Source organism: Dromaius novaehollandiae, chromosome 20 (genome assembly GCF_036370855.1).
Source record: "Dromaius novaehollandiae isolate bDroNov1 chromosome 20, bDroNov1.hap1, whole genome shotgun sequence".
In the NCBI taxonomy this organism is placed as follows: Eukaryota; Metazoa; Chordata; class Aves; order Casuariiformes; family Dromaiidae; genus Dromaius; species Dromaius novaehollandiae.
In genome coordinates this window covers 1,063,081-1,087,232 of record NC_088117.1, presented here as the reverse complement: position 1 = coordinate 1,087,232, position 24,152 = coordinate 1,063,081, and the positions used below count along the sequence as shown (strand labels likewise).

At 42.3% G+C, this 24,152-nt stretch overlaps 1 protein-coding gene across 1 annotated transcript; it reads left to right on the top strand.

Moving 5' to 3' along the window:
- Window positions 1-324: 324 nt before the first annotated feature.
- On the top strand, window positions 325-20,237 carry LOC135330410 (ankyrin repeat and MYND domain-containing protein 1-like). The gene is made up of 14 exons (XM_064524048.1): window positions 325-698; window positions 3,478-3,624; window positions 4,895-5,331; window positions 6,095-6,310; window positions 7,179-7,344; window positions 8,764-8,822; window positions 10,273-10,444; window positions 10,909-11,049; window positions 13,807-13,977; window positions 14,678-14,785; window positions 16,408-16,539; window positions 17,394-17,507; window positions 19,163-19,328; window positions 20,167-20,237. Exons 1-14 carry the CDS (start codon window positions 597-599, stop codon window positions 20,235-20,237), a joined length of 2,202 nt encoding a protein of 733 aa, XP_064380118.1. The 5' UTR covers window positions 325-596.
- Window positions 20,238-24,152: the final 3,915 nt, after the last annotated feature.

The window sequence follows — 24,152 nt, the reverse complement described above, 5'->3', positions numbered from 1 at the left end:
GGCGGGCAGGCGGGGGCTGGCTGTCGAGGGACGGGCTGCTCCAGGAAGAGTTTGCCATACGCCAACTGTAGGGACTCCTTCCACCTCACCCGTGACGCTCCGTGCTTCTTCTCTGCTGGGCTGCGTTGCGCCAATTCCCCTCTCATCTCTCCCCTGCAGAACGTAAGGGGTTGTGCGATGCAGTATATTTGAACGATGCCTTTCCCAGAAATTGCTCCTCAGGAGCTAGCCACGGCAGGGTGACGGCGAGCGCGCGCAGGCCTCAGCGGGGAGAGCCGCTGGCCCTGCAGGAGCCGTGCGGGAGGTGGGGGCAGCCCCAGCAAACGCCGCGCCCCGGCTCCTGCGGAGCAGCTTCGGCCCCCTGCAGACTGTAAGCGAGGAGAAGGCACCCCAGGCTGCACGAAGCGAGGACTCTCCGGGCCTTTCCTCCTCAGGCCTTCGCTGCAGACGCTCCGGGGCCTCCGGGCCGCTGCGGAGGCGCTGCCGGGGCCCGGCGGCGGCCCCGCCTCCCTCGCCCCGCTACCGTCTCCACGGCAACGCGGGCGCCGCCGAGGCGGAGCGCGGCCGCTGCGGAGCCGTCGGCGGGGGCCGCCGCCATGGAGGCCGGTGCCGAGCGAGTTTCCAGTCAGGCGGCGGCCGAGGGCGGCGCAGAGGAGGCGGCAGCGCCCGGCGACGGCAGCGGGCCTGGGGGCGGCGAGGTGCGCGGGCCGCGGGGAGCCGCCGTCGGGGAGCGCCCTGCCTGGCGCAACCGGCTGCAAGCGGGGCCCCCCGCCGCCGCCCCCCGGCCTGGGCCGGGCCGGGGAGCCGGGCCAGGCGGTGGGAGCGCGCCGTGCAGGGCTTTCTGCCTTCGTGTTCCCCACCGGTCCATTTGGCAAGGAGATGGGTCTCTGAAATGCAGGTTTTTCCTAGGCTTGCATCTCTCCTCTCGCCTCTGGTTTTGGGGCAAACTAGGCGGTTTCGCCTTATTTCTTAGTAAAGCGAGCGCTTTCCCAGCTCCCCTGCAACATCCGAGCACCTGCTCGGCCAGCGCGCTGGCCCTTGCTGCCCTTTGGGGGCATTCTGTTGCTCTGTGTTCAGGTTAATAATATATTTGCTGCTAAAATGCAAATCGGGACACAAGTTCCCAGATAACGTGCTTTTGCCCCCTGCTTCGAAGGACTTGGTCTGCCCTCACGCTCAGGGTAAGCAGATGGCTGCCGTGATGCCGTTGCCGAGTCCTGGGTCGCTGTCGATGGCTGAACGTGGCCTCAGACCCCAGTGGGGAGAGCGGGAGGCCGGCAGGGGAGGAGGGGATGCTGCCGTGAGCTTTTGGTACAAAGTTTAACCTCTGAAGTGTGAGTGCATCTTCCTGTATGGTGAAAATACCATGAGGAGTGACTAATGTTTCCGGTTCCCTTGTGAGGTTCTTCTCTTCTGCGCCACCTGTGAGTACTGAGCTGCCGTTTTGATTGTCAGGGAAAGCTGCCACGGCAACGTAACTCGAAATCATCCGTTAGGGATCGGTTGTCTGCACGGTGGGACATCTCTTTTTCCGCTTATGAGTTATACCATTGCGCAGATAGAAAATTTAAAATTAGCTCTTTTTCTCTTCCTCTGGAACTCCATTTGCCTATCAATGCTCCCAAGAATCAGTCTAGCAGAGAAACACAGCCTTAATTCTGGCAATATAAAGACCTCGGCATTGCTCCTCACTGTTGTCTTTTGGGGGCAAACTCCGCGTTCTAAGCAAAAGTCCTAACACGCATCAGGCAGAAGCAGTAGCAGCAGCTGCCTGTCTTCGGTGATGATTATTGTGGCAACTCACTTGATAGAGGGTAGTAGTTTTCAGGTTTTGTTGATTGGGCTGAATTTGCATTGGTGACCTAGAAATGAAAGTCTCCACGGCACCATCCTCTGACGAGGCCTTAGGGAAGTTACTTAGCACTTTTCACCTTTTTTCTTTCAAACTAAGAATAGTCATAGTTTATTCAAACTAAGAATAGTCATAGTTTATGCTACAGAATACCAGGGCTACTTTGTTCTCCATAGGGTTCATCCTATCCCTTCAGTTATGCTTTTATTAAAGACAAGCTATATGATTGATTAGGATATTTAGGTGATTTAATTTGAAGAGAAATAACACTGAAGACACATAAATGCCTTTAATAAAGCATTTAAGGAATTGAGGTTTTGATTTAAATGGGAATTTTTTTCAATTACAAAATTTTGATTAATTTCTATAAAACGTCCCCCAAATGTCTGTCTTTTTGCTTAAAAATAATGGATACCTTAAAGTGTTTGTGGCTACAATCAATCACGATTGATCAAATTTCAATCAAAATCCATCAGATGAGTGGGCTGATAGTTAAGGATTTCTTCACTGAAGACAAAAGGCATTATGGACAAGCTTTTGACTTAGCGTCTGTCACCTTGATACAGTTCAGCACTATGTTTACGTACGATACGATGTTTTTTCAGAACTTTCTACTGAGGGTCAGAAGTGCCAGTTTTAGAGTAGCAATCGAATTTATCTTTTTAGCAAGTAGTGCACAAAGGTGTAATCTCCAGGGACTTCACCTGCAGCTGGAAATTAAAGACCTTATGGCAGGGCTGAAGACACATGAGATCAGCAATAAACATATATCGTTTTATTTAAATATTATAATTATTTTATTTATTATACATCTTTAGTTATATTTTATTTATAGTATATTGTTAATTGTATTTTATTTATTATATTTTATTAATTATATTTTAAATAAATATAATTGTATTTAATACAAAATTATGTTGACTACTCACTGCAGACTGCATTTTATTGTACTTTAAGAGTATGGGTTGTTAGGTTGAGGGTGAGTAAAATTCATCAGAAGGTAGGGGTTGGGCATTTATTTGAGTGATAGCTCTTTCTCCAAGCAGAGTTTTGTCATTTGGAAGTAGGAATATTCTCTATGTGTGGAGGTTCTTTCCTTCTGTAATGAAAAAATTGATTTATAAGCATGTTAGCTAGGTGTTTTTTGTTTGGTTTTACTGGGTTTTATGTATTCGGCTGCTTGTTTTTTAGCAAAATACGTGTTTTCATGGCTATGCTGAATGCCCTGTTTTGTCGGATGCAAAATTTCCCAACCAAATGTGTATTGGGATACAGGTCTTTGTGAGAGGTGTTGAACACTTTGATAGGTCTTGGTTTAGCCTGCATCATTTGGCAACATATCAATGATATAAACACTGCTAAAATAGTATGATCTTCCATCATGACTGCTACATGATGGAAGAGCTGCTGTGGCAACTGGTAAAATCTTGGTGGAGTTTTGAAGACAGTGACTACAGTGAAGTTGAGATTTTGCCTAGTCTTTCTTAACTGTATAACAGTTTCATCCTCAGTTTCCTGCACCATGTTAGTGCTGCTCTGTTACATTAAGGAGGCAATTAAAAATTCATTTCTGTCCTCTGAACGGTATCATTCTTACTGTCCCTTCTCTTTGTGGTGGATTACAGAGATACACGGGACAGTTGTACATGGACCATCGCCATGGGAAAGGGATATGCTACTGGCCTGATGGTTCCAAATTCATTGGAGCATTTTATCTCAGCCACGTAGAAGGCTATGGGACTTGGGAATGGAAGGACGGCAGAAAATTTCAGGTAACTGGAAAAATGTTGTGCTGTTACCATGATTTCCCTGCCTTTCAAAGTCAGCATGAGTACAGGAAAATTTGAGTGGTTTTTTTTTCCAGGCAGCTCCATTAGTGTTTGGGTTGTTTAGAGCAAAAGTGTCATGCTTCAGTCTCCAGTAAGCTAGATTGCTCTCTTGAACTACTCAACTTCTACTGTACACAACTTTTGCTTAGGGAAATATTGAAGGAGATAATGTGATACTGCCTGTCTAGAACTGAAAATCTGGTGCCTGGAAGAGTGTCTTTTTCCAGTTTCTAATGTAGAAGTCTTCGGTATTTACTCCCCTTGCTAGATGAAGAACTCATTAGCTAGTCAGTACTCTCAACAGGCATATTAAGAAGCCAGCAATATGAAACTGAAAAATACTGCATTTGAAGAGACTGTGGAGACAAAGAGCATTCTGGAGTATCGAGATAGCTAGTTGTCTCTTTTGTATCATTTCCAGGCCTGCTGCTACTAGTAGAAGCTAGAAAACTTGTTTTCTAAGAGTTTATAATTCTTTGTTTTCAAAGAAGAAGAAGGTGTATCTGAAAAGTGCCCAGCGTAGGGCAGCCCTCCCCTCATACTGATACATGGGTATCTCTGCAACAGGAAACAGTGCTTCATCAGATAATCCAAAAGATATAACAAAACAACATACAGCCTTTGCATTAAGTTGGCCAACAAGAACATAACATTCTTGCTGAATGTTGATAATGTGGCACTAATTATGGATTTCGGAGAACTTTAATTTGAATAGATCATGTATAATCTGAAACTAAGGGAAAAATAGAACACCCTCAGGTTATAATCAAACTTGAAATTTTATTCTTGCCAGTCATAGTGCTTTTTCCTGGTTCTTTATCTCCATAGCTAAACAGTTCAATGAGTGAAGCAGTTAATTTGTGTTCCAAATAGCTGTTTTGAGGTTGTGATAGCCTTGTGTGAATATGCCTTGAATCAGAATCCTGCTCAGGCTAAAATCTACGTGAAATTTCATCTAAACATAACATCCCAATGTAGTTAAATTTAGGGCCTTCCACTGTTCTTGTACTGGAAAAGTTAATGTGTTTGTCATTAAATGAATCAAACTGACTGTGAAGGCTTTGTAGTACAGAATGGCTTCAGCAGTTATTACTCTGCCAATAAGAAATGGACCAATAAGATGCAGGCAGAACAGTTGAGATAGAAACCAGACTTTAATTGTATAACTTGTTTGATCTCTGATTGATACTAACGAGCTTACTCGTTTCTTAAGGGGCTGTACAAATCTGATGAGCGATTTGGACCGGGAATTGAGAGCTATCCAGATGGCTGTCAGGATGTTGGCTTGTGGCTGAGGAATCATCTAATTAAACTGTGTACTGAAGTACCTGGTTATTTTTCTGTCTCGGATCATCCAGAACACTTCAGATATGTTGATGCCAGTTCTCAAAGGAAGTATATTTCTGTTGAGGGGGACCCATTTCTCCGTAGCTATAAACGTCTCCCCTTTGATGACAAGAATATTTTGCCTGAAGGAGTTTTTGCCTATTCCCATAACACAGATCATCTTACTTTGACTTGCACCTTTCTGAAAGAGTGTGATGCTTCATATTTTCAGAATACCTCCAAGCTGCCTGAGGAAGAACCTTGGCCTGTTGCAAATGTAACCCCCTTACTGGTCAGAATGCAGATGCATGTTTATAAGCACAGGTAGCTGTTGATCATTTGTTTTTTATGTATGGATTTTTATAAATCATATCTATTATTTTCAAATATAAGTTGCATGATTGCAGCTGCTCTCCAAAAGTTTTTTTTATAGTCTTGAGATGACAGGTTGCCAATGAGGAATTTTTTAAATGAAACAAACAATTTATGATACCAGTGGTACCTTTCTGTGGTTGTCTTAACTCTTATTCTACTTCAAGGCTATAGAAAACATGCTGCAGCAAGTCTGCAGCTACTTGTAACTGCCCACTGAGCCTTAGGTTTATGTGTAGCTTGATACTTGTACATGGAGATGTTCTTTGGGCAGGCAGAGTATGTTTTGGTTTGCTTTGTTGCTGGGAACACGTGCCACATGTGTGTATTTTATAGCCATAGCTAAAGCTGGTTATATAAATCAAATACTAAACAGATATGAATGTGCATGCTAAATATTCTGTTTGTAGAAACACTTGGCAGTTAGATTTTGCTTTCTAATTTTATAGGTGTTGGATGGCTGGATATTTATGGACTCTTCTGTAGCCAAAATCTGTGTGCTGCTGCCAGCAGCCCCTAGACTAGTTTGCCTTTCTGCCTGTAATTTAAGCAAACTTATACTATCTGAAATAGTTCTTAAAATGATAGCTGTTCATATTTTTGCATCTTACCCAGCAGCATGTTTTGCTCTTGATGTGTTTTTTCTTTAATTGCATTAGCGGCCTAAGAGTACCTAGCTGCTTAAATGCATCAGTGTTTTTTTCTCCTTTGCTAGGTTCTGTGAAGCAGAGTTTACTTCAGACGTCAACTTCATTCTCAGTGGAGTCCGCAGTACTTATGGGCCTCCAGGCCCCAAAGAACTTGCCTCAGAGCAGTTAATTCAGAAAGCGGCAAAAGGAGACTTTGATGGGGTCTATACGATTCTGAGGGATGAGCTTGCTCATCCGGACGTAGCAGACAAACATGGATACACAGCACTTGCTGCTGCCGCTGTAAGACTCTGAGAATGACTCTTTACCATATGATGAGAAATTCCTGGTGTAGTAGCCTGGATTAGATTTTTCTCTTGTTCCATTACATAGTAAGTGTGAAGGGAATGTTCAGTAAACAACAAAAGAGCAGGTGTGGCATGAGGAATATCTGTAATGAATGGTATCATGCCAAACCCCACAGTAAATAATAATCTACAAAAAGAAGCACTTCAGTAAACATTAGAGATTATTTTAGCTGTCAAGTTTGTTTTCCGTTTGTGATTATGCAGTGGACTAGATCTGCGTTCTTGGGTATGACCCTGTCCTTATTACTGTTTTTTTCTTGTCCAGTCGTAATCACATTCAGACAGGGTTATTTTGTTTTTGCTGGCAAGGGGTGGTGGTTAGAAACTGTGCATGCATGACTTGCTGTAGGGGAGGATGACCTCCCCTTTTCTTTGTGCCCTTTTCAGCTACCTGAATAGCTGGCATTCATTGTAAAGTCCAGCAAAATTTAGATAATAATTTAGGGCGCTATATTTCCCCTACAGTCATCTCAATCACTTTTAGCCTCTTTCTGTGTGTGAATCCTCACTGAGTTCCTGTGAAATCTGGTAGAAATTGTTATAAAAAAGAGAGGAAGGTCAGGGATATACTTGAGGATGCTCCAAGGTACACATTCTGAACCCCGTAAGACATGGTTCAGTATCGCGTTTTTATTGTGTGGCAAATATAAACCTGAATTAGTTCAACAGTGTTGGCTCTCACTACTTTCAAACTGTGCTGCCTATTCTTTCCATGTAGAAATCTGCAAGTGCGTGAGTGTATGTGCAAGTACAGATGTTTACAAAATAAAATAACATCCTGAAGCATTTTCTCCTCTACAGGTGTTAATTCCCACAACGATATTGTCAATCTTCTTCTCGATAGTGGAGCTGATGTGAATAAGTGTAGTGATGAAGGATTATCTGCTCTCTCCATGTGCTTTATTCTGTATTATCCAGCAGAATCTTTTAAGGGTAATATTGCTGAGAGGAACTTGCACAGCTGCAAGGTTGGTTTATTTCTAATCTAAATCAGAATCTAATCTAATCAGAATCTAATCTAATCAGAATCATGATATATTCTCGTCTCAAGCTGTAAGTTTACTTTTCGGAATTACTTTACTGTGTTGACTCCCTAGGAAAAAGCCAGAACTTTTGTGCATCTTGCACTCTGAGGATGCAGAGTATTCTCTGCTCTCACTACTAAGTCCTACTTCAAATGACCAAGCTCCAGTGCAGAAACAAGCTTACTCTGCAGTTGAAATAGGGCACTGTATTAATAGCACAGATGTGAGGCCACGTCTGCTAGGTATTTAAGACAGTGAAGATGCAGCGGGCAACTGGTGGGAATTACGAAAGCATCCCAGCAGGACAAGAGGATTTAGGTGGTTCCGATAGCACAGAGTCCTGCTGGCATGGTTGAAGTGTCAAGCAAGAAGCAATTCAACTGTCAGAGGAGTCTCTTGACCCTTAGGGAGTGTTTACAAAGGAAGACTCATGACCCTAGGCTTCCTCCTGCCGAAAAGAGAAGTACCTGCTTTAAATTGTCCTGTGGAGGAGCATGATACATATTTTGTAAGAGTACAAACCATGCAGTGGGGAAGGAGATGATAACAAGGGTGAAGCAGAGGGTCAGGAATCTCCAAACAGTCTGAGAAGATAGAAGGAATCAAAGAGGGGCCTAGGCAGGTAGGGACTGTGTGGTAGAAATGTAAGGATGTTGCTGAGGCTTTCAGAAGAGGCTACACAGGTCTAAATGCCCTCAAGAAACTTGTTGGAAATGAACTACAGAATAGTTTTTGGTTGCTGTAAAATACCTGTTCAAGTTCCAAGAGTATGTTTAAGTGGTGGCCCGTTACCAAAGTTGCAAGACTTCTGTGGGAAGGAAAGAAAGAGAGAGAGAGAGATGTATATAAAGCAGATGCTCAGAGATTCACAGAAAATCAGTGTGAAACTATTACTTCTCATTTTGGAGTGAGAAAAGGAAATTAGGAATAAACAGGATTTGTTTCTGTCACGGTCTCTAAGATTCAGAAAGGAAAATGTGCTTTGCTTTCTCTTTTCCTCTGAGTTGAATACAAATCCAGAAGATTTGGAAACAGTGGTCTTGGAGGTCCTAGTTCTACATTCTCGTGCAAAATAATGCAGGTTGAAAATCTGTAAGAGTCTTGTAAGCATGTTTTACTCACAAAGGAAATTGAGCAAGAAAATGTTCAGTTATTTGGTTTATTTAAAAAAAAACTTAGTTACAAATTACTTCTAAATGATTTCCCTATCTGTTGTTAACTGAATTCCATTATTATTACATGCTCTTGTATTACTGTTATTACTTGTATTATTGTTCTGATGACTGAATATGCTGACTCACCCATTGAAAGTGTGGTTTTTCATTTTTGTAACTACTTTCTTTTATTTTTTTAATCTTCAAGCAGAACGAACAATCAGAACCGTCAGAAACAGCTAATGTGTCTGAAGGCGTAATCGCAGAGTAAGTCTCACTTATGCCCTATGAATGGGAGACAGAGTCTCCTAAGTCTCTTTGAACATAGAAGGCAACAATTAGTATTTCACATATTTCACAGAAGGGTGCAGCTATTGCAGGAAAAGCTAGTCAGATGTCAGTATAATTTTGTTTGCTTAACTATAGAAATCTTGTGTTCATATCAGTAGAAGCCACTCGTTTATATGCTCTGTTATAATTCAGGTTGGCAGAGTGTGAAGAGTGAAGCTGGAAAGTGTAGTTCAAGCTAAGGACCTCATGCTTGAACAAGACAAGCTTTCCTGATTGCATACTTTGCAGCTTGTCACAGTCTGCTATGCACACCTGCAGTGTAGTGTGGATATGAGGAAAGATAAGAATATATTCAGCTTACTCTTTGAAGTTTTGACTACATTTGACCGTGCTGGTTGTTTTCTACAGGTGTCTGTTTAGCCGCGTGGCCTGAAATGTAGTCTTTTTGTCTTGCTTTTATGGATCCCCCAAAGGGCCACATCTTGCCTTTTGTTTTGCCTCCAGAGCAGTCCCCAAAGATGATGAAATTTTTGTCTTGGGTTTTATGCCAGCGTAGGTCACTTTGACGTCTTAGAATTCCCACAATGAAAATTCCCTGTTGGCCTTCTTGCCCTTCATCCCTTGCATTTGGCTTTTGTGGCACATCTTGCCACCTCCCTTGCTTCTCTCATGAATATTGTGTGTGCGTTGCATGTTTTTCATTGGAATATAAAGATGCACTGAATGTAGGGCTTGTGAGTAAAAATGAGTTAATGCCATGTGAGAAAAGAGGAGCCTCTGCCCAGATCACTATGTGGTAGAGTTTCTGGGTGATATCCAAGGACTGTTTGCTTTTTTTGATGGTGTTAGGTTTCTTTTTTAGGGGTGTGCATGTGTATTTTGCCTCCATGGAAATACAGATGGAATCATCAGCCTGCTGAAATACACTGTCCTAGTCCAGCATAGCTCTTGTTCCAGCTTTGGTTAAGGGAAACACAGAAAAAGTATCTCTGTTTTCTTGGGATGGATGAATGAAGTACGATAGAGGAAAGAACCTTCCAAACAGTCTTAGATGACAGGAAGGAGGAGTCAGTCTGTTTCTGTCATTAAACAAGTCTCACACTAAACGTTTAGAAGTGACACATGAGTGAATAGTGGAGATGCAGGGAACCTTACTTTGCCTATCCATTCCCATGCAACCCGAAGGAACTGCTTTTAAGTGCTGCCTTTTTAGTTTGGAGGGGTGAGATGTCCTCTTCAGGTAATAATATTGTTGCCTGGGTGGAGCACGGCAGTTGTTGTGACACTGCTCTAAAGAATGAAGTCTTGTCTCTGCCAAATGCCATTTTTAATGTCTGCACCTGGGAGTCATCTTAGTTCACCATCATTTAGAGGTTTTTTGCAAGATGCTAATGAGTGATTCTGGTATTTTCCATGTCAACTTTAGACAGCAGAAGAGATGGGCAACAATCCAGCTGCTGCTTCACCGAGGTGCAGATCCCAATGCATGCTGGATACCAGCACCCCTTCTCTTCCTTGCCGTTAAAGCTGCAGATGCAGAAGCAGTGAAACTCCTCTTAGAAAGGGGAGCCAGGACTGATGTGCGGCTTCCATCCAAGGTTTTATTGCATTATAATTGATAATGATGTAGGATTCTAGATGAGTGCAGCAGCTTCTGTGTCCTGCTGTAAAATCTGCAAGTAAGAACCAGGTTTAGAACGGACAAAAAGCTGTTTAAAGTGATTATCCTGTTCAAAGAACTATTTTATAGAAAGAACTCAAAGCTCCTTATTCCCTGAGTTTTCCTTCCTCATTATGTTTTCTTGTTGCCAAGCCCATGCATGACTGGGGAATGCTTGTGAAGCTGCTCCTCAAGTTGGTAACAGCTGTTGTGATTTTGGTACGTTGTGTATCTGGTACCTTGAGCTTTCCACTGTCCCGTAACTCAGTTTGTAGGTTCATGGTGGCTGAAAGTGAGACACAGTATGTGGGAAGAAGAAGCTGGGATTATTCTGTTGAAAATATTTGGTACTGTTTTAAGTTGCGATAAACAGGAGTCTTAATGCTATGTTTCTTTTTTCAGTTTGGGGGTTTAACCCCTCTCCACATAGCTGTATCTATTCCTGGGGAGGAAGGAGTCCAGATAACACAGTACCTCCTGCATTCTGCACCAGATCTTGATGCAAGGGCAGAAGATGGAAATGAGGTATATGGTCCAGACCAGGTATGTTGCTTTGTGAGCTCAGCTTCTTGCAGCTCTTGAAGGCTGCACAATACATAAGCAGGGAGTTGAGCTTCCTGCCTGCTTGATTTCCGTGAAATTTTTGCATCCTATTGGAATAACTATGGTCCTTTAAAAAAAAAAAAAAGCCACTGGAGGTTTGTATTATTGGGTTACAGTAAACACATCCATGTGTTTTGATGCCCCAGAACATTTTTGCTGTCATGCCTCGTTTAAGGCAGAGGTTAAAAGTCTCTTGTGGGCAGTCTAGTATAAATGCCTGAAGGTATAATGAGAGCAGTGAACATAGGACCACTGTCAGAAACAGACACATGATGGGACCTGCTTGTTTCATCTCCATGGAGCCTGCCTACTTGTTTTTGTTTTGTTTTGTTTTCCTTGAACACAGACTCTTTCTGCTGGATTCCTGCAGCATTCACTGTGCCCCCAGAGTTACAGAAAGATAGCTCTGCAGTAAACTTTTTTGGTAGTACAGAACTTTTTGGTTAGGGTTGCCATTTTTTATGATAATTGTCTACTTGTGATGGAGTTATACCAGCGAAAAGTGCTCTTTTTGGCATTTGTTAGCTGAGGAATTACTTTACGTTATAGTACTTAAATCATTTCACAGAATTACAAAACAGTTGAGAGTTTGGAAGGGACCTCTGAAGATCGTCTGGTCCAAAACCCCAGCTCAAAGGAGGGTCAATGAGAGCAAGTTGCTCAGGACCTTGTCCAGTTGGGCTTTGAATATCTCCAGGAATGGAGACTCCATGGCCTCTCTGGGCAACCTCTTCCCGTGTTTGATCACCCTCACAGGGAAAAAAGATTTTTATTATGTTCAAGTGGAATTTCCTGTCTTTCAATTCCTGCCCATTGCTTCTTGTCCTGCCACTGGGTGCCACTGAGAAGAGTAAGGCTCCAGCTTGTTTACTCCCTCCCATCAGGTATTTATACACATTGATAAGATCCCCCGAGCCTTCTCTTCTCAAGGCTAAACAATCCCAGATCTCTCAGCCTCTCCTTGCACGAGAGATGCTCCAGTTCCTTAATCCTCTTTGTGGTCCTTTGCTGGACTTGCTCCAGAGGAGTCCAGAACTAGACACACAGATGTGGTCTGACCTGAGCTGAACAGAGGGGAAGGATCACCTCCATTGGCCTGCTGGCAATGCTCTTTCTAATGCTGCCCACGATGCTGTTGGCCTGCTTTGCTGCAAAGGCACGTTACTGGTCATGTTCAGCTTGTCCACCAGGACCCCCAGGTCCTTTTCTGCAGAGCTACTTTCCAGTAGGTCAGCCCCCAGCATATACTGGTGCCTGGGGTTATTCCTTCCCAGGGGCAGGACTCTGCACTTCCCTTTGTTGAACTTCATGAGGTTCCCCTCTGCCCATCTGTCCAGTCTCTCGAGGTCCCTCTGAATGGCAGTGCAGCCCTCTGGTGTATCAGCCACTCCTCCCAGTTTGGGATCATCAGCAAACTTGCTGAGGGTGCACTCTATCCCTTCATCCAGGTCAATTAGTAAACAGTAGTAAACAACTTAACCAGTATTGTCCTTGTATTGACCCCTGTAGGTGCACCACTGGTGACTGGCCCTCGGCTGAACTTCATGCCACTGATCATAACCCTTTGAATCCGGTAGTTCAGCTAGTTTTCAGTCCTCACTGTCCATTTATGTAAGCCATACTTTAGGAGCTTGTCTATGCAGACGTTGTGGGAAAAAGTTTTGACAGCCTTACTGACATCAAGGTAAATGACATCCACTGCTCTCCCATCTTTCACCAAACTGGTCATCTCCTTGTAGAAGGCTATCAAGTTGTTCAGGCTCGATTTCCCCTTTGTAAATCCAAGCTGACGACTCCCATTCACTTTCTTTTCCTTAGTATTTTTGGAAATGGCTTCTCAGAGGATGTGCTTCATCACCTTCCCAGGGATTGAAATGAGGCTGACGTACTTGTAATTCTGCAGATCCTCCTTCTTGCCCTTCCCGAATATAGGAGTGACATTTGCTTTCTTCCAGTCCTCAGGAACCTCACCTGGTTGCCATGACATTTCAAAGATAATTGAGTGACCTTGCAATGACATTGATGGGCTCCCTGACATCCCATCAGGTCCTAGTCACTTGAAAAATGAGTTGGCTTGTGTAACAGGAAAGATAAGATTTGTCTTGTCATGACAGTGGCTAAGGTGAATGTCTGTTTGCAGTCCAGGGAGGTTTAGATAGCTTCTTCAGTTTGTATTGCAGTACTTTCTCCTTTAGTAGCAATCAGGATGACTTGGTACCTATTTGCAAACAGTATGCAGTTATAAAATGCCCAGATGCAGTGCAGGCTATATTACTTTCTGACATACCATTTTTTATTTTTTTATATTGGTCTGGTAAGCCTATATTCATGCACCTTAAATGAATGACATGTGAATGAACTTGAGTGAAGACCCTTTTTGCCTGATAGCTTGCTTCTTTCTTCCCACCCCTCACTGTATCATTTGGCCCAGTAAAAGTTATTAAATTCTGTCTGTAAAATTTTCCTTCCCTGGATTCCTCCAGTGGAATCAAATTTCTTAATGTGCAGTGCTGAAGATGATTTAGGCAGATGGAATCTGAATGTAAAGAAGGAAGTAGAAAAAGGGTGGCCATTGTTTTGGTGAGGCTGAACAAGTCTCGTCCATGATTGACATCCAGAGCAATGGGTGACCAAGCAGTTTATTTTCTTCTGTATGTCTCTGAGCTATGTTACAAATGTTCACATAATTTCACTTAGGTTCCTCTGCCTCAAACCAGAGAAACCCAGTTGTCCCGTGGTGTCACTGTGCACCTGAAGAATGAAACAGGACCACCAAAAGGGTACTTCTCCTCCTATTTTGGTCCTGTTCCAGAAGAAGGTGGAAGGAGTGCATTGCATATTGCATGCGAAAGAGAGGATAACTGTGAGGTAAGAGCATGGCATCCGAGGTTCTGCTCATAGAGAGTACTTATAAGCTAAACTCCCCAAATGACATATCTGGGGAATGAATACTTTTCATCCCTCTGTAAGGAGCTGATTGAATTCCCAGGATAAACTCCTTACCTTGTGAATTATTAGTGTTGTACTGATTAAAAACCCATTAGCACTTGAGAAAAAAATATTTCTTAAGTCTTTAGAATTCTGTTTAACACAGGAAATTCCTCTGCTTAAGTTTCCATTAGTGACTTGGCCATTAAGTTTTACTATTCACGAGGCCAATTTGAAGCTGGACAGTCTGAGTTTTCTCATGTGCTAACCTTTGAGCATTTGGGTTTTTACCGTAGTAACATTCTTCTAGCAGATTTACGAGGTGTGCACTTGGAGGAAGGAGAGGTTTTTGAGAGAGGAGATGTACTTCTTCAGAGGCAAGCTTACGTATACCCTTTGGCAGCAGGGTTAATGAGATTTGGTAATCTGATGGAGAGGTTTATGCATAACACTACCATGCTTGGGGTTCTTAGCCATGAGAAAATGGAGGTATATTTTTGCTATAGGATCATAGCTTAGGTGAAAGGCTTGGACGTGTTTTATGCTGCTCATTTTGTTCATTATTGTTACATATATATTATATTTAAAAGTTCACATTATTATGATCTAATTCCACCTTTTTCTGCACCTGCCTACACAGCATGCCAGAGATGTTATCCGCCTCCTTTTAATGCATAAGGCAAATCCAAACACACTGTGGAGTGGCCATTCACCACTTTCCTTAGCAATCGCCAGTGGGAATGATTTGGTGAGCATCTTTGAGTTCCTCTTTACGCGTGTTGTACTCCTCCATTTGTCTCTGCCTTCTCTGATGACAGGCAGACTTGGGTAACTAGTTATGTTTGCCATAATTCATTCCCAGTGAAAGTACTAAATTTGCTTTTCTTTCAAACCTGTGGATGTTGCATGAGCTGAACTAGAGGAGCCCTGTAGTATGACAGTGATAGCTAGAAATATTTGGTAAGATTCAGAAGGGTATAGCATTCAGAGAAGAGTATCCATTTTTATGAATCACAAGAACATGCAGTTCTCTTACAGGCTACCTCCCCACTCAAATCATCCCAGCCAAATGTTAAAACACTTTGCTTCTGGATATAAGAAAAAAAATGTAGCTCTTTGAGGGTAAGGAGTATGCTTTTCTAGGAAAAGATCAGTGATCACACTTGGAAAGGATCTGGGCATTACGGGGCTCAGCACTCCACAGAGGAGGCTTACAGCTCACACAGTAGAGTGCAGTATGTGAAGTCAGCACCTACCTTCCCTGAGCAGGGAATGGCCTGCCTTCTGCTCAGACAAGGCCCTTAAGAGTGGGTCCACAGCAGCCAGCATGCTGCGAGAGAAAGTGTACCAGCAAAACAGGTAATGGTGACAAAGTGGTGTGTCTGCAGTGCTCTGCTCCTCTTGGAATACAGCTCCAGGCTCCTGGTTCATCTTCTTTGTGGAAAACAAGGGAGGAGAGTGAGGGGGTAAGAGTTGCACCCAGGCTGCCCACTAAGCTCAGCCGTTGTGCAGGCAACCAGCCAGCACAAGGCCAGGGGAAGAACAATTGGAAGGGAGCAAGCGTGACTGTGTAGCCTAGTGGTTCAGGTAATAAGCTGATAGGGGCAGGGTTTGGGTCTAATTTCTGTTTCTCGGGTTACTTTCTCCTGTGTAAAAGCACGCTAATAATTCAGTCAGGCATTGTCTTGGAAATGCAGATGTGAACAAAGCAAGGGGAAGCCACTTTCAGTGTTACTGATGAAATCAAAATTTTACCTCTTGTTCTGTCACTGCAAGTTTTATACTGTGTGTTAGGATTAATGGTAGATCATAATGGAAAAGATCTACTGTGTATTGTTACTTTCTAGCTATATTTATTTCAGTAGAAAGTTATCAGTCATCTGGATACAATATAATAGGGAGCTACAGGATGGACTGCGGAAGTAGATACAGTAGAAATGGATGCAGCCAAATACAGTAGAAAATAGATTCTGTATCAAATGTTTGAACCAGAACATTTTTCCTTATGTTATCTTTGTTTCTTTTAAAAGACAATTTAGGTATTTTTCTGGAAAAAGGAGTTTACTGCATCTTTGATTTGTTTGTACAGAAAAGATGAAATTTCAGGACTTCCCACGGAATGGAAAGTCCCATATCCAACACATTCTACTGCTTCTCCTGCCCCTCTCAGAGGCTAACATTCAATGGAGTGATGATCTAATAGACCATAAATGTTCAACCTCTCTAATCCTTATCTTTATGGTAAAACATAGGTGGTTTTAGTATATTTTATGAAACCTACCCTATAGCATCTTGGTCTGGCTGGGGTATCGCTTTTCTGCTGTGGAACTGTCAAAATGCATCTCCAGCAATTATCTGTTGCATTTGCAGGCAGTGGTCGAACTCCTCAAACATGGGGCTGATCCAAATCTGCCATTAAGCAGAGCAGTAAGAAGTGCCCTCTGTACAGCTGTCAGTACCACATATGAACAGAAGAGAACAAAAGCACAGAGGATTGCTTTGGTGAGAGAAATGTGGGGGTTTTTTTGTTGTTTTTAACTTCAGGAAAAGCAGTAATTTTTATCAGGTGTGTTGAGTTCCATTTCTCTTTAATGGGCAAGCTGATTTTTTTTTTTTTTTTTTTTTTTTTTGCAGAACAATTCATTTGTGTCTCTTCCCAATGCTATTTGTTTGTCTCCTAAGGAATAGAGGTTTTGTAAGGAAATTCGTTTTCATGTTTGAGTGAAGGTGATGGCAACCTCCTTGTGTAGAAGAGGAAACACTGCATTTAAAGCAGATGGGGGGTTGCCCATGGCCCTGTCAGATCTGACTGTTACCTTGTTTGTAAACACAGCTGGCATCCACATGAAGAAAGATGCATTGCATTTGATTGTGCTATATAAAGTAGTTGATAAAGTGCACTTTCTCACCTATGATGAGCTCAATGGAAGCATTTGGCCTTGTGAAAACTGGACATTTTTCCCTCGTCCCATAAAGCACAGAGCTGACCTCATTGAGAATGGAGGGGAGGAAAACTGCAGTTGAGGAGCACTAGGAGAGGAGGTGATTTCTCCAGCCGGGTTCTGTTCTACCCCGCGTCACTAGTTGTCCGTGCTTCATCTGTTGCTGCAAGATTAGGTTGTGAGATATCCAGAAACAAATAGCAAATGCCTCCAAGGAGGTTTTATTTACAAAACACATGTAGATTTAACAGTCCATCAACGGCTCTCCAGTGGCAGAAGAAATGCACAATTTGGTACACAGAGTAGCCACACAAATCGAGGTTAAGCTCTGATATTCAGCCCTGTCTCTAACTGTGGCATGGACACAGTATAGTTAGAAAGCTGGATGTCAAATGTTTTGCTTTCTTTTTTCAGGTTGATAAGCTGCTTGAAGCTGGCGCGGATATCCTTGCACCAGTTACTCTTAGGGAAGGACAGCAAAAAGCAGTGGGAACAGCTGTCGACTATGCCTATTTTGAATATTTTCAGGTATGACTTCAGTTCCCGTAACTGAAGATACCGTGTTCTTTGCATTCATCAGAACAAACAGCCTTTTGTGTCCTTAGGATTTGTCTAGGGCCTTCTTCAGAAGCTTTCACTGAAAATTTACTTTTCCCTTCATTTGTCTTGAGACTCATTTCATTTGCTGCCAAACTTATAACCACCCGAAGACTGAATACCTCTAGTAGTTTTGCCTGTGAAGGCAATCCTTGTTGTCACATTTTATAGTAAGATTCTGTTCATAATTGGTTTGTAAAGAGTTAGCTGTAATTCTACATCCAGCCATTAAAAACGGAAGTAACGTGCGTTTCCATGAGGCTACAATCAAAACAGGAAAAGCTGTTATGAGATATATATATGTATAGTAGATAATAAATTTAGGTATGTTATAAGCTATGATAATAAATTACTGATCAGTCAAACTTCAAAATAAAGGGTTAACCACTTATTAAAGTCATCCTTAATCATTATTTAACCCCTTATAAAAAGAATCTTCCTATGAAGTATAACTAAGAATTTTCTGCCCAGTTTTTTTTTTGGGGGGGGGGGGCGGGGGATATATTTGTTTAAAAAAAATTTTGAAATGGTCTGCGATGCTGTAACAGTTTCTAATTAGAAATGAATCTGCCTTTGGGTCATATAAGTAACTTTTTTTGGTAGCTTTATTGTGAATAAGAAAGTTTACATGACAAAGAATCTTTGTTTCTTAGCAGCGTCAGAGATTAAGTGGTTTGGTTCTTGAGAGAATCATTTGTTGAATAATGCAAAAAATAGATAGAGAATTACTTAATATATTAAACTAGGAAACTGCAGGGATGGGAAGGAAAGCCAAGTTATACTGCAGATTGCTTGCCTCTGGGACATAAACAGTAGATGTTCTGAAAAGAACAAAAGTAATGGTGAGTCTTGGGCACCTTGCAGTAGAGCAGCCACATTCAAGCTACTTGAGAAAGTGCAACATGGTACCTCCATTCCTAAGGTGGGGTACAGCTCATTGCTACTACAGTCCTGTGACTGTGGGATCCATCACTGCATCTCACTGGCAGAGCAGCCTACTTGGAGCTAATGTGGTTTTCTGCATCCCGCTGCAGTGTTCCGTGTAGATAGTAAAATTGTTATTCTTTGGCTTGCAGTCGCAACTGATCCTCAAATAGGAAATGCAATTTAAACAATTAGCAGTTGTAATCACTGGCCAGCCTTGGTCAGCATACTCCAGGTATCTTACTTCTTTCCTGTCTTGCTCTGGTCTGCCTTAGGCTTTTGCATCTTGGGTTTAATATGCTCCTTGCTGGCACTAATAGGGAGCAGTGTGGGAAACAGAGAAACTTAATAGTGGCCAAACAGTGCCCTCTAGCAGTCTTTCCATTTTCAGGAAGCTTTCCTGTGTTGCCAGAAGTGCTGGGAGAGGAGGAGAGCCCTGCAAAATGACGGCAGCTTCTCCCTTGAAGAAAAATTGTTTTAGTTAACTTGTTGAGCACTCACTGAACAGATAATCGGAACAACTAGACTGTTTAATATGGACATCTCCTGTGCCAGGATTAAGCAGGGATGATACTGTGCTTTTAGACTGGTTTGACTTGAAACACTTACTTGTTAGATTTGTTCTCCCATACATTAGCGTATTAACTCCTGGTGTGTTGCAGGATAGGAGAATTGCTCACACACCATACCATGTACTGACAGCATCTGAGCGGGAGATTTTTCAAAAACGCCAATCACTGATGGAACACATTACTGGGAAGCTCCGTGAGCGTGTCATCCTGAAAGAGAAAGAATGGAATCAGGAAGAGCTGCGAAGATCCAAGAAATGTTAGTTCAAGCTTAAGGGTGGCACTGCCTGGTGTGGAGAGGAAATTTACTGTTATTAGTTCCAGTATTGTTGTCTGAAAGGATAGCTCTTTCTCAAAACCAGTCCTACATAAGCAGTGAGGAGATGTAGGGGTTCTACAAACGTTAAAGAGAATGAACAAGTCACTGTGAAGGAAATTTTGAATATAGGCTTAGTGCCTATGCACTGCTTCCTCGTGAATTCCTATACAAGATCTGTTACCACGTGTTATGGAGTAATTGAGTGAGCTTGTTCCTCTTTCACAGATGGACCGTTGAATTGCTTTGTATTTGGTGCAGGTAGCAGTGTGCATTCAATGGTGACTGTGGACAGCTAGCATATGTCCATTCCCCGTGGTAACTTGCTCCCAGGTCCTTTCCTGGGATTCCCACTGTATTAATGCTCTTCTACTCCTAGAGTGGTGACAATAAATATGTAAATTAAGGTCATTTGAATGACTTCCTGAGTAGTGCTCAAATACGTGGTGAAGCCAGGCTTAGACTCTAGATCTCCCAATACCACTATAATCTGAAAAATGTTTCATATATTCACTGTGAAAAATATCCAAATGAGGAGTAGAAGGCAATGTTACCTAGAACTATTATGTCTCACATTTTTCATAATCTTACTTTCAAGAAGGATGTTGTTTTAGTGTGTCTGATACACATCATCATATTGATTATGTTTGCCCAGTTGATCAACAACTGTCCTGTGGCTAAGCAGAGTTTTAAGGAAAGGTGTCTTGTGACTAGTATTCTAATTCTCAGATCCTAAGTAGGAATGCTGATTTTTTTTCCCCCCTTCTTTATGTTGGTGTAGTGGATTCAAATATTCGTACATCTGCTTCAAAGAAGAAATCGGGGAGCCATCATGCGAAAGAAGTGAGGTAGGTGGAAGACACTGCATGCAAGTGTTGACTGTTCTTAGCCAAAAATATTATGTCCTGTTTTTTCCTCACCAGGCTTAATGTCACCCTACCATGTTTTTTCTTTTCTAATTGTTTCCTCTTTAGTGTGTCCAGTCTTGTCAGCTACAGACAGCTTCTTCCTCTGTTCTGATCACATCATTCCTTTTCAGCTTCAGACTCTGCCAGGAGAGTCTGCATAATATTCAGTCTTCTCGTGATAAGCAGTGTGGCCTGGTATCTTAAGCTAATTCATGACATCAGTGGCTTAGGGTAGCTTACAAATACTAAGAAATGGACACAGACAAGTTTTGTGGCTTGCATTTCTGGTCTCTAAATCAGGAAAGACTTCTAGAGTTTGAACATTAGTCTTGGAATTGTAGCATTCTCAGCGGTTTGAGTTACGGAGGAAATAGTTGGCTCAAGGATACTGTACTCTGTCATCAGTTTCTTCTGAGCAAGGCACTCTCATCATCCTGAACTTTGTCTCAGTATTTGAATCAAGTGAGAATTTGAATCATGGTCAGGAACTGAGGCACTTTTCGCGGGCATAAGTTGTGAGGTAGTATTTCTGCTGAACCAAAATGGATCAACAGTAGCATAAGATGCAGAAATAGCCGGAAGAATGTAAACCAAGAACTAAAATGAAATCTGGAAGGTTAAAGCAGCACACAAACGTTTTACAAATAGATGTTAGGGATGACTTGCAGGCAGAGATGAGATCTCAGTGAAAATTGCTAGCCATTTCCTTTGCCAGAATTGTGCAAGTTTTGTTTTCTCAATTAGTTTCAACAGCTGCCTGTCTGGTCACTATAGCCCAAGAATGGGAATTTCGCATAAACTTCCAAGTGCAAGACTTGTATCATGTTCTCAACATACAGCCCTAGGCAAATATGCAAGGTTATGATTTGTAATTGGACAGGCCTTTAAATTTACAGCCAAAGGAGACAGCAACTGGTAGACAACTTATTATTTCAGGGATCCTGCCACTCTCTCCTGAAACTCTTTCCCTGCAAAGGCCTGATTCTACCCAAGCTCCTTGTTTGCCACCCTCTGTTCTTGGCTCCATGGAAGGATGGGAACAATTTACCAGCTTATCTGTACAGTAACTGGAGTTCCTTGATATCATTGTTCCTATTTAGCTGTGGCTTATCCTCTGCTGACTACCACTGTGCCCACACTGTAGCTATCCTCTCATAGAACATTTGTTACTCTCAGGGAACTGATCCTTGGTCTTTTTCTCTTCTGGGGACTCTGCAGAAAAGTTGCTGCAGTTTCCAATTCAAGTTGGATGAATTGTTTTTGTAAAGACCTCTGTTGGACTGTGGCTGTGCTTTGACTGGATACTGACAGGAGTTGTCTGGGTCATTGCCTGCTACCTCCCTTAGCAAGGCATTTAATGGAATCCATGTCACATGACTAGAATGCTACAAAATCTGATTTGGTGTTAAGTGTAATGCATCCAGTGTTGCCTCTGATGCCTCTTAGCTCTTTAAAATTATACTAACACATGAATGAATCTATTGCATGAAATCACCTTTGGCTTTATGTTGTGGTCAAATTTCATAAGTGCAGAACAATTTGGCTCAGACCACATTAGGGAAATCGGTGCTGTAAGGGATTCTTAAATGCTCTGAAAAGGATATAGGTACATAGGCCAATTTGCACTTAGTAACATTCTACTTCCCAGTCCCACTGAAAATCTTTGCCTAAGCACTCTTTGCTGCTTCTTCCAGCTTTGCTGTGTTGCAGGGACCTGGCTGTAGCCCTGTTTGCCTCTGCAATATTCCAGTAGGTTCTGTCAGTTTTTTTAAGTCTGCCTGCTTGGCTTTATTTCTGGCCGCATATTGTCTGCCCTGCCTGCCAGTTTGAAAGTGAATACCTCCAGACTCGGTTGTTACGAGCAAACTGAAGCACACCATGCACTAGGATGCAGATGTTGATTTGGTAAAGGCTTGGGAGTGTTCCTCACTAGGACGTTTGACTTTTCTAGGGGCTGGTGTGCAGCCCGGTCCCCAAATACTCCTAGGATAAGCTGCAGGGTCTCCTGTTTCTTTATCCGTGAATATTACGACATTTATATTTCTATATTGTGAGCCATTTTGATATAATTTTACTGTGATGAACAAACGTTGTCAGACTAAGAAAAAACTTCAAACAAACAATATTGTGCTTTTTTTTTATAACTGCCTTTGTTCTAGGACGCCGTTTTTTAAATACTGCTATCAGTGCGGACGTTCTGTTGGTGTTCAGCTGACATCTTGCATTCATTGCCATGAAATCTTCACTTGCAGTGAAGCTTGCAGAAGGAAATCCTGGAAGGAGCGGCATAGGCATGAGTGTTCGGGATTGCTGGGTAGGTCTGACAGTCACTAGTATGTGTGTACAGTTGTTTGTGCATGTTTTACTGAGCTGGAATGTCTTCCTTGTAATGGCTCAGTAAAATGTGTTTTGGTTACAATTTAAACAAAAAAAATTCAGTTATTCCCTTGAATAGCTGTGTCTGTAAAACCATCAGCTTTAAGAGAGCTACTAATGTGTCATTACAGTCAGTTTCAAGAGAGAAGAATCTTTCAGGTGAGCACAGAACAAAAGGAAGATGCTCCTGAAGACTAATGTTCATTACTGAAATCATAAATATACAACTTTCCAAGCTGAAGAACCTCAATACATCTAACAAGCTAGGAGGAACGGGGCTTTCAGTACAAACTTTACCTCTATCTGCATATTAGAATAGAAATCTACGAGATTTCTGACCTTTGTGCATTGAATCATTGATACCACCCTACTGTGGTTCAGGTAAACTGCAGCATTTGTCATTGACAAAAAAAAGGACATTATACACGTTATACACATGCACACACTACACAGCAGTAGAAGACTGGCATAGTGGATTTATACAAGAAATTAAAGTGCTGTCACCATATGAGATGCTCGCATATGAGCCACAATGAGGAATCTGAAATGTGAAGATAAATAAGGAACTGCTGCCATTCTGAGGCTGATCTGTCTTTTAGTGGCTGTCCAGCCACTAAAAAGTCGGTCCAGGATGGGTCTTTTAAATCTGGGTACTTGTAAAACCTGTGAAGGGAGTGAGGCCTGTCCAACTGGAGATGATTTATATGAAGCATACATGCTTATCAGTATGGGTTCTAAACATCTTCTAGCGGTTTTCCCAAGATAAGATATCAGTGGTGTACTTCCCAGATTATATGGGAATAAATGAAACTGTTCTTAATAACGGGAGATTTCCCTTGCGCCTTAATCAAGTGCTTTTTCTTCTTCCTGTTCCTTTCATAAAGTTTTGTTACACTCCTGCATATAATTAAAGCTTTTGAGTTTCACTCTTTTCTGGAAGCTACCTTTCACCCACTTACACACTTCTGCTTTTACAGCATTTGATGTATGAGAACTGCAACACGTGTATACAGAACACTCTGTTTTTACTACTATTTTTTCATATGTTTGGGATGGAAATGGGAACAGACTTAGAAAGGGAAGTCCTGAAGACTGTGAATCGGAACCACTAGAAAACAATAAAAATGATCTGGGGGAATGGTAGAGGCTTCTGGGAAAACGGCACGGTGCATGCCACAGAAGGGTAACCAACCAGCTTGAGTTCAGTCAGACTCTGTCTTTAAGCACACAGTGTGTTGCTGACTGTCCTGCACCCTGACAGGCATGCTGACTTCTCTAAGCAACCATCATGGGCCAGTCAAAGCAGGACACTGGAATGGAGACAAAGTAGCAGCTACTCCACTCAGCTTAATTTTTGCATCATCCTCAAAGTGATAGAGAAGAATAATGAAGTGATAATAAAAAAACATGTTCGGAGCAGAATGTGCCTTGATAGATGCTGCAGAAGCAGCAAATAAAGCTGAAGGGCACAGGTCGGATCTGA

Coding starts and splice junctions, on each gene's coding strand:
- LOC135330410 (XM_064524048.1), top strand. CDS start 597: ATGGAGGCCGGTGCCGAGCGAGTTTCCAGTCAGGCGGCGGCCGAGGGC. Junction 10,445..10,908: donor ATGTGCGGCTTCCATCCAAG/GTTTTATTGCAT, acceptor TTCTTTTTTCAG/TTTGGGGGTTTAACCCCTCT. Junction 17,508..19,162: donor CCTATTTTGAATATTTTCAG/GTATGACTTCAG, acceptor GGTGTGTTGCAG/GATAGGAGAATTGCTCACAC.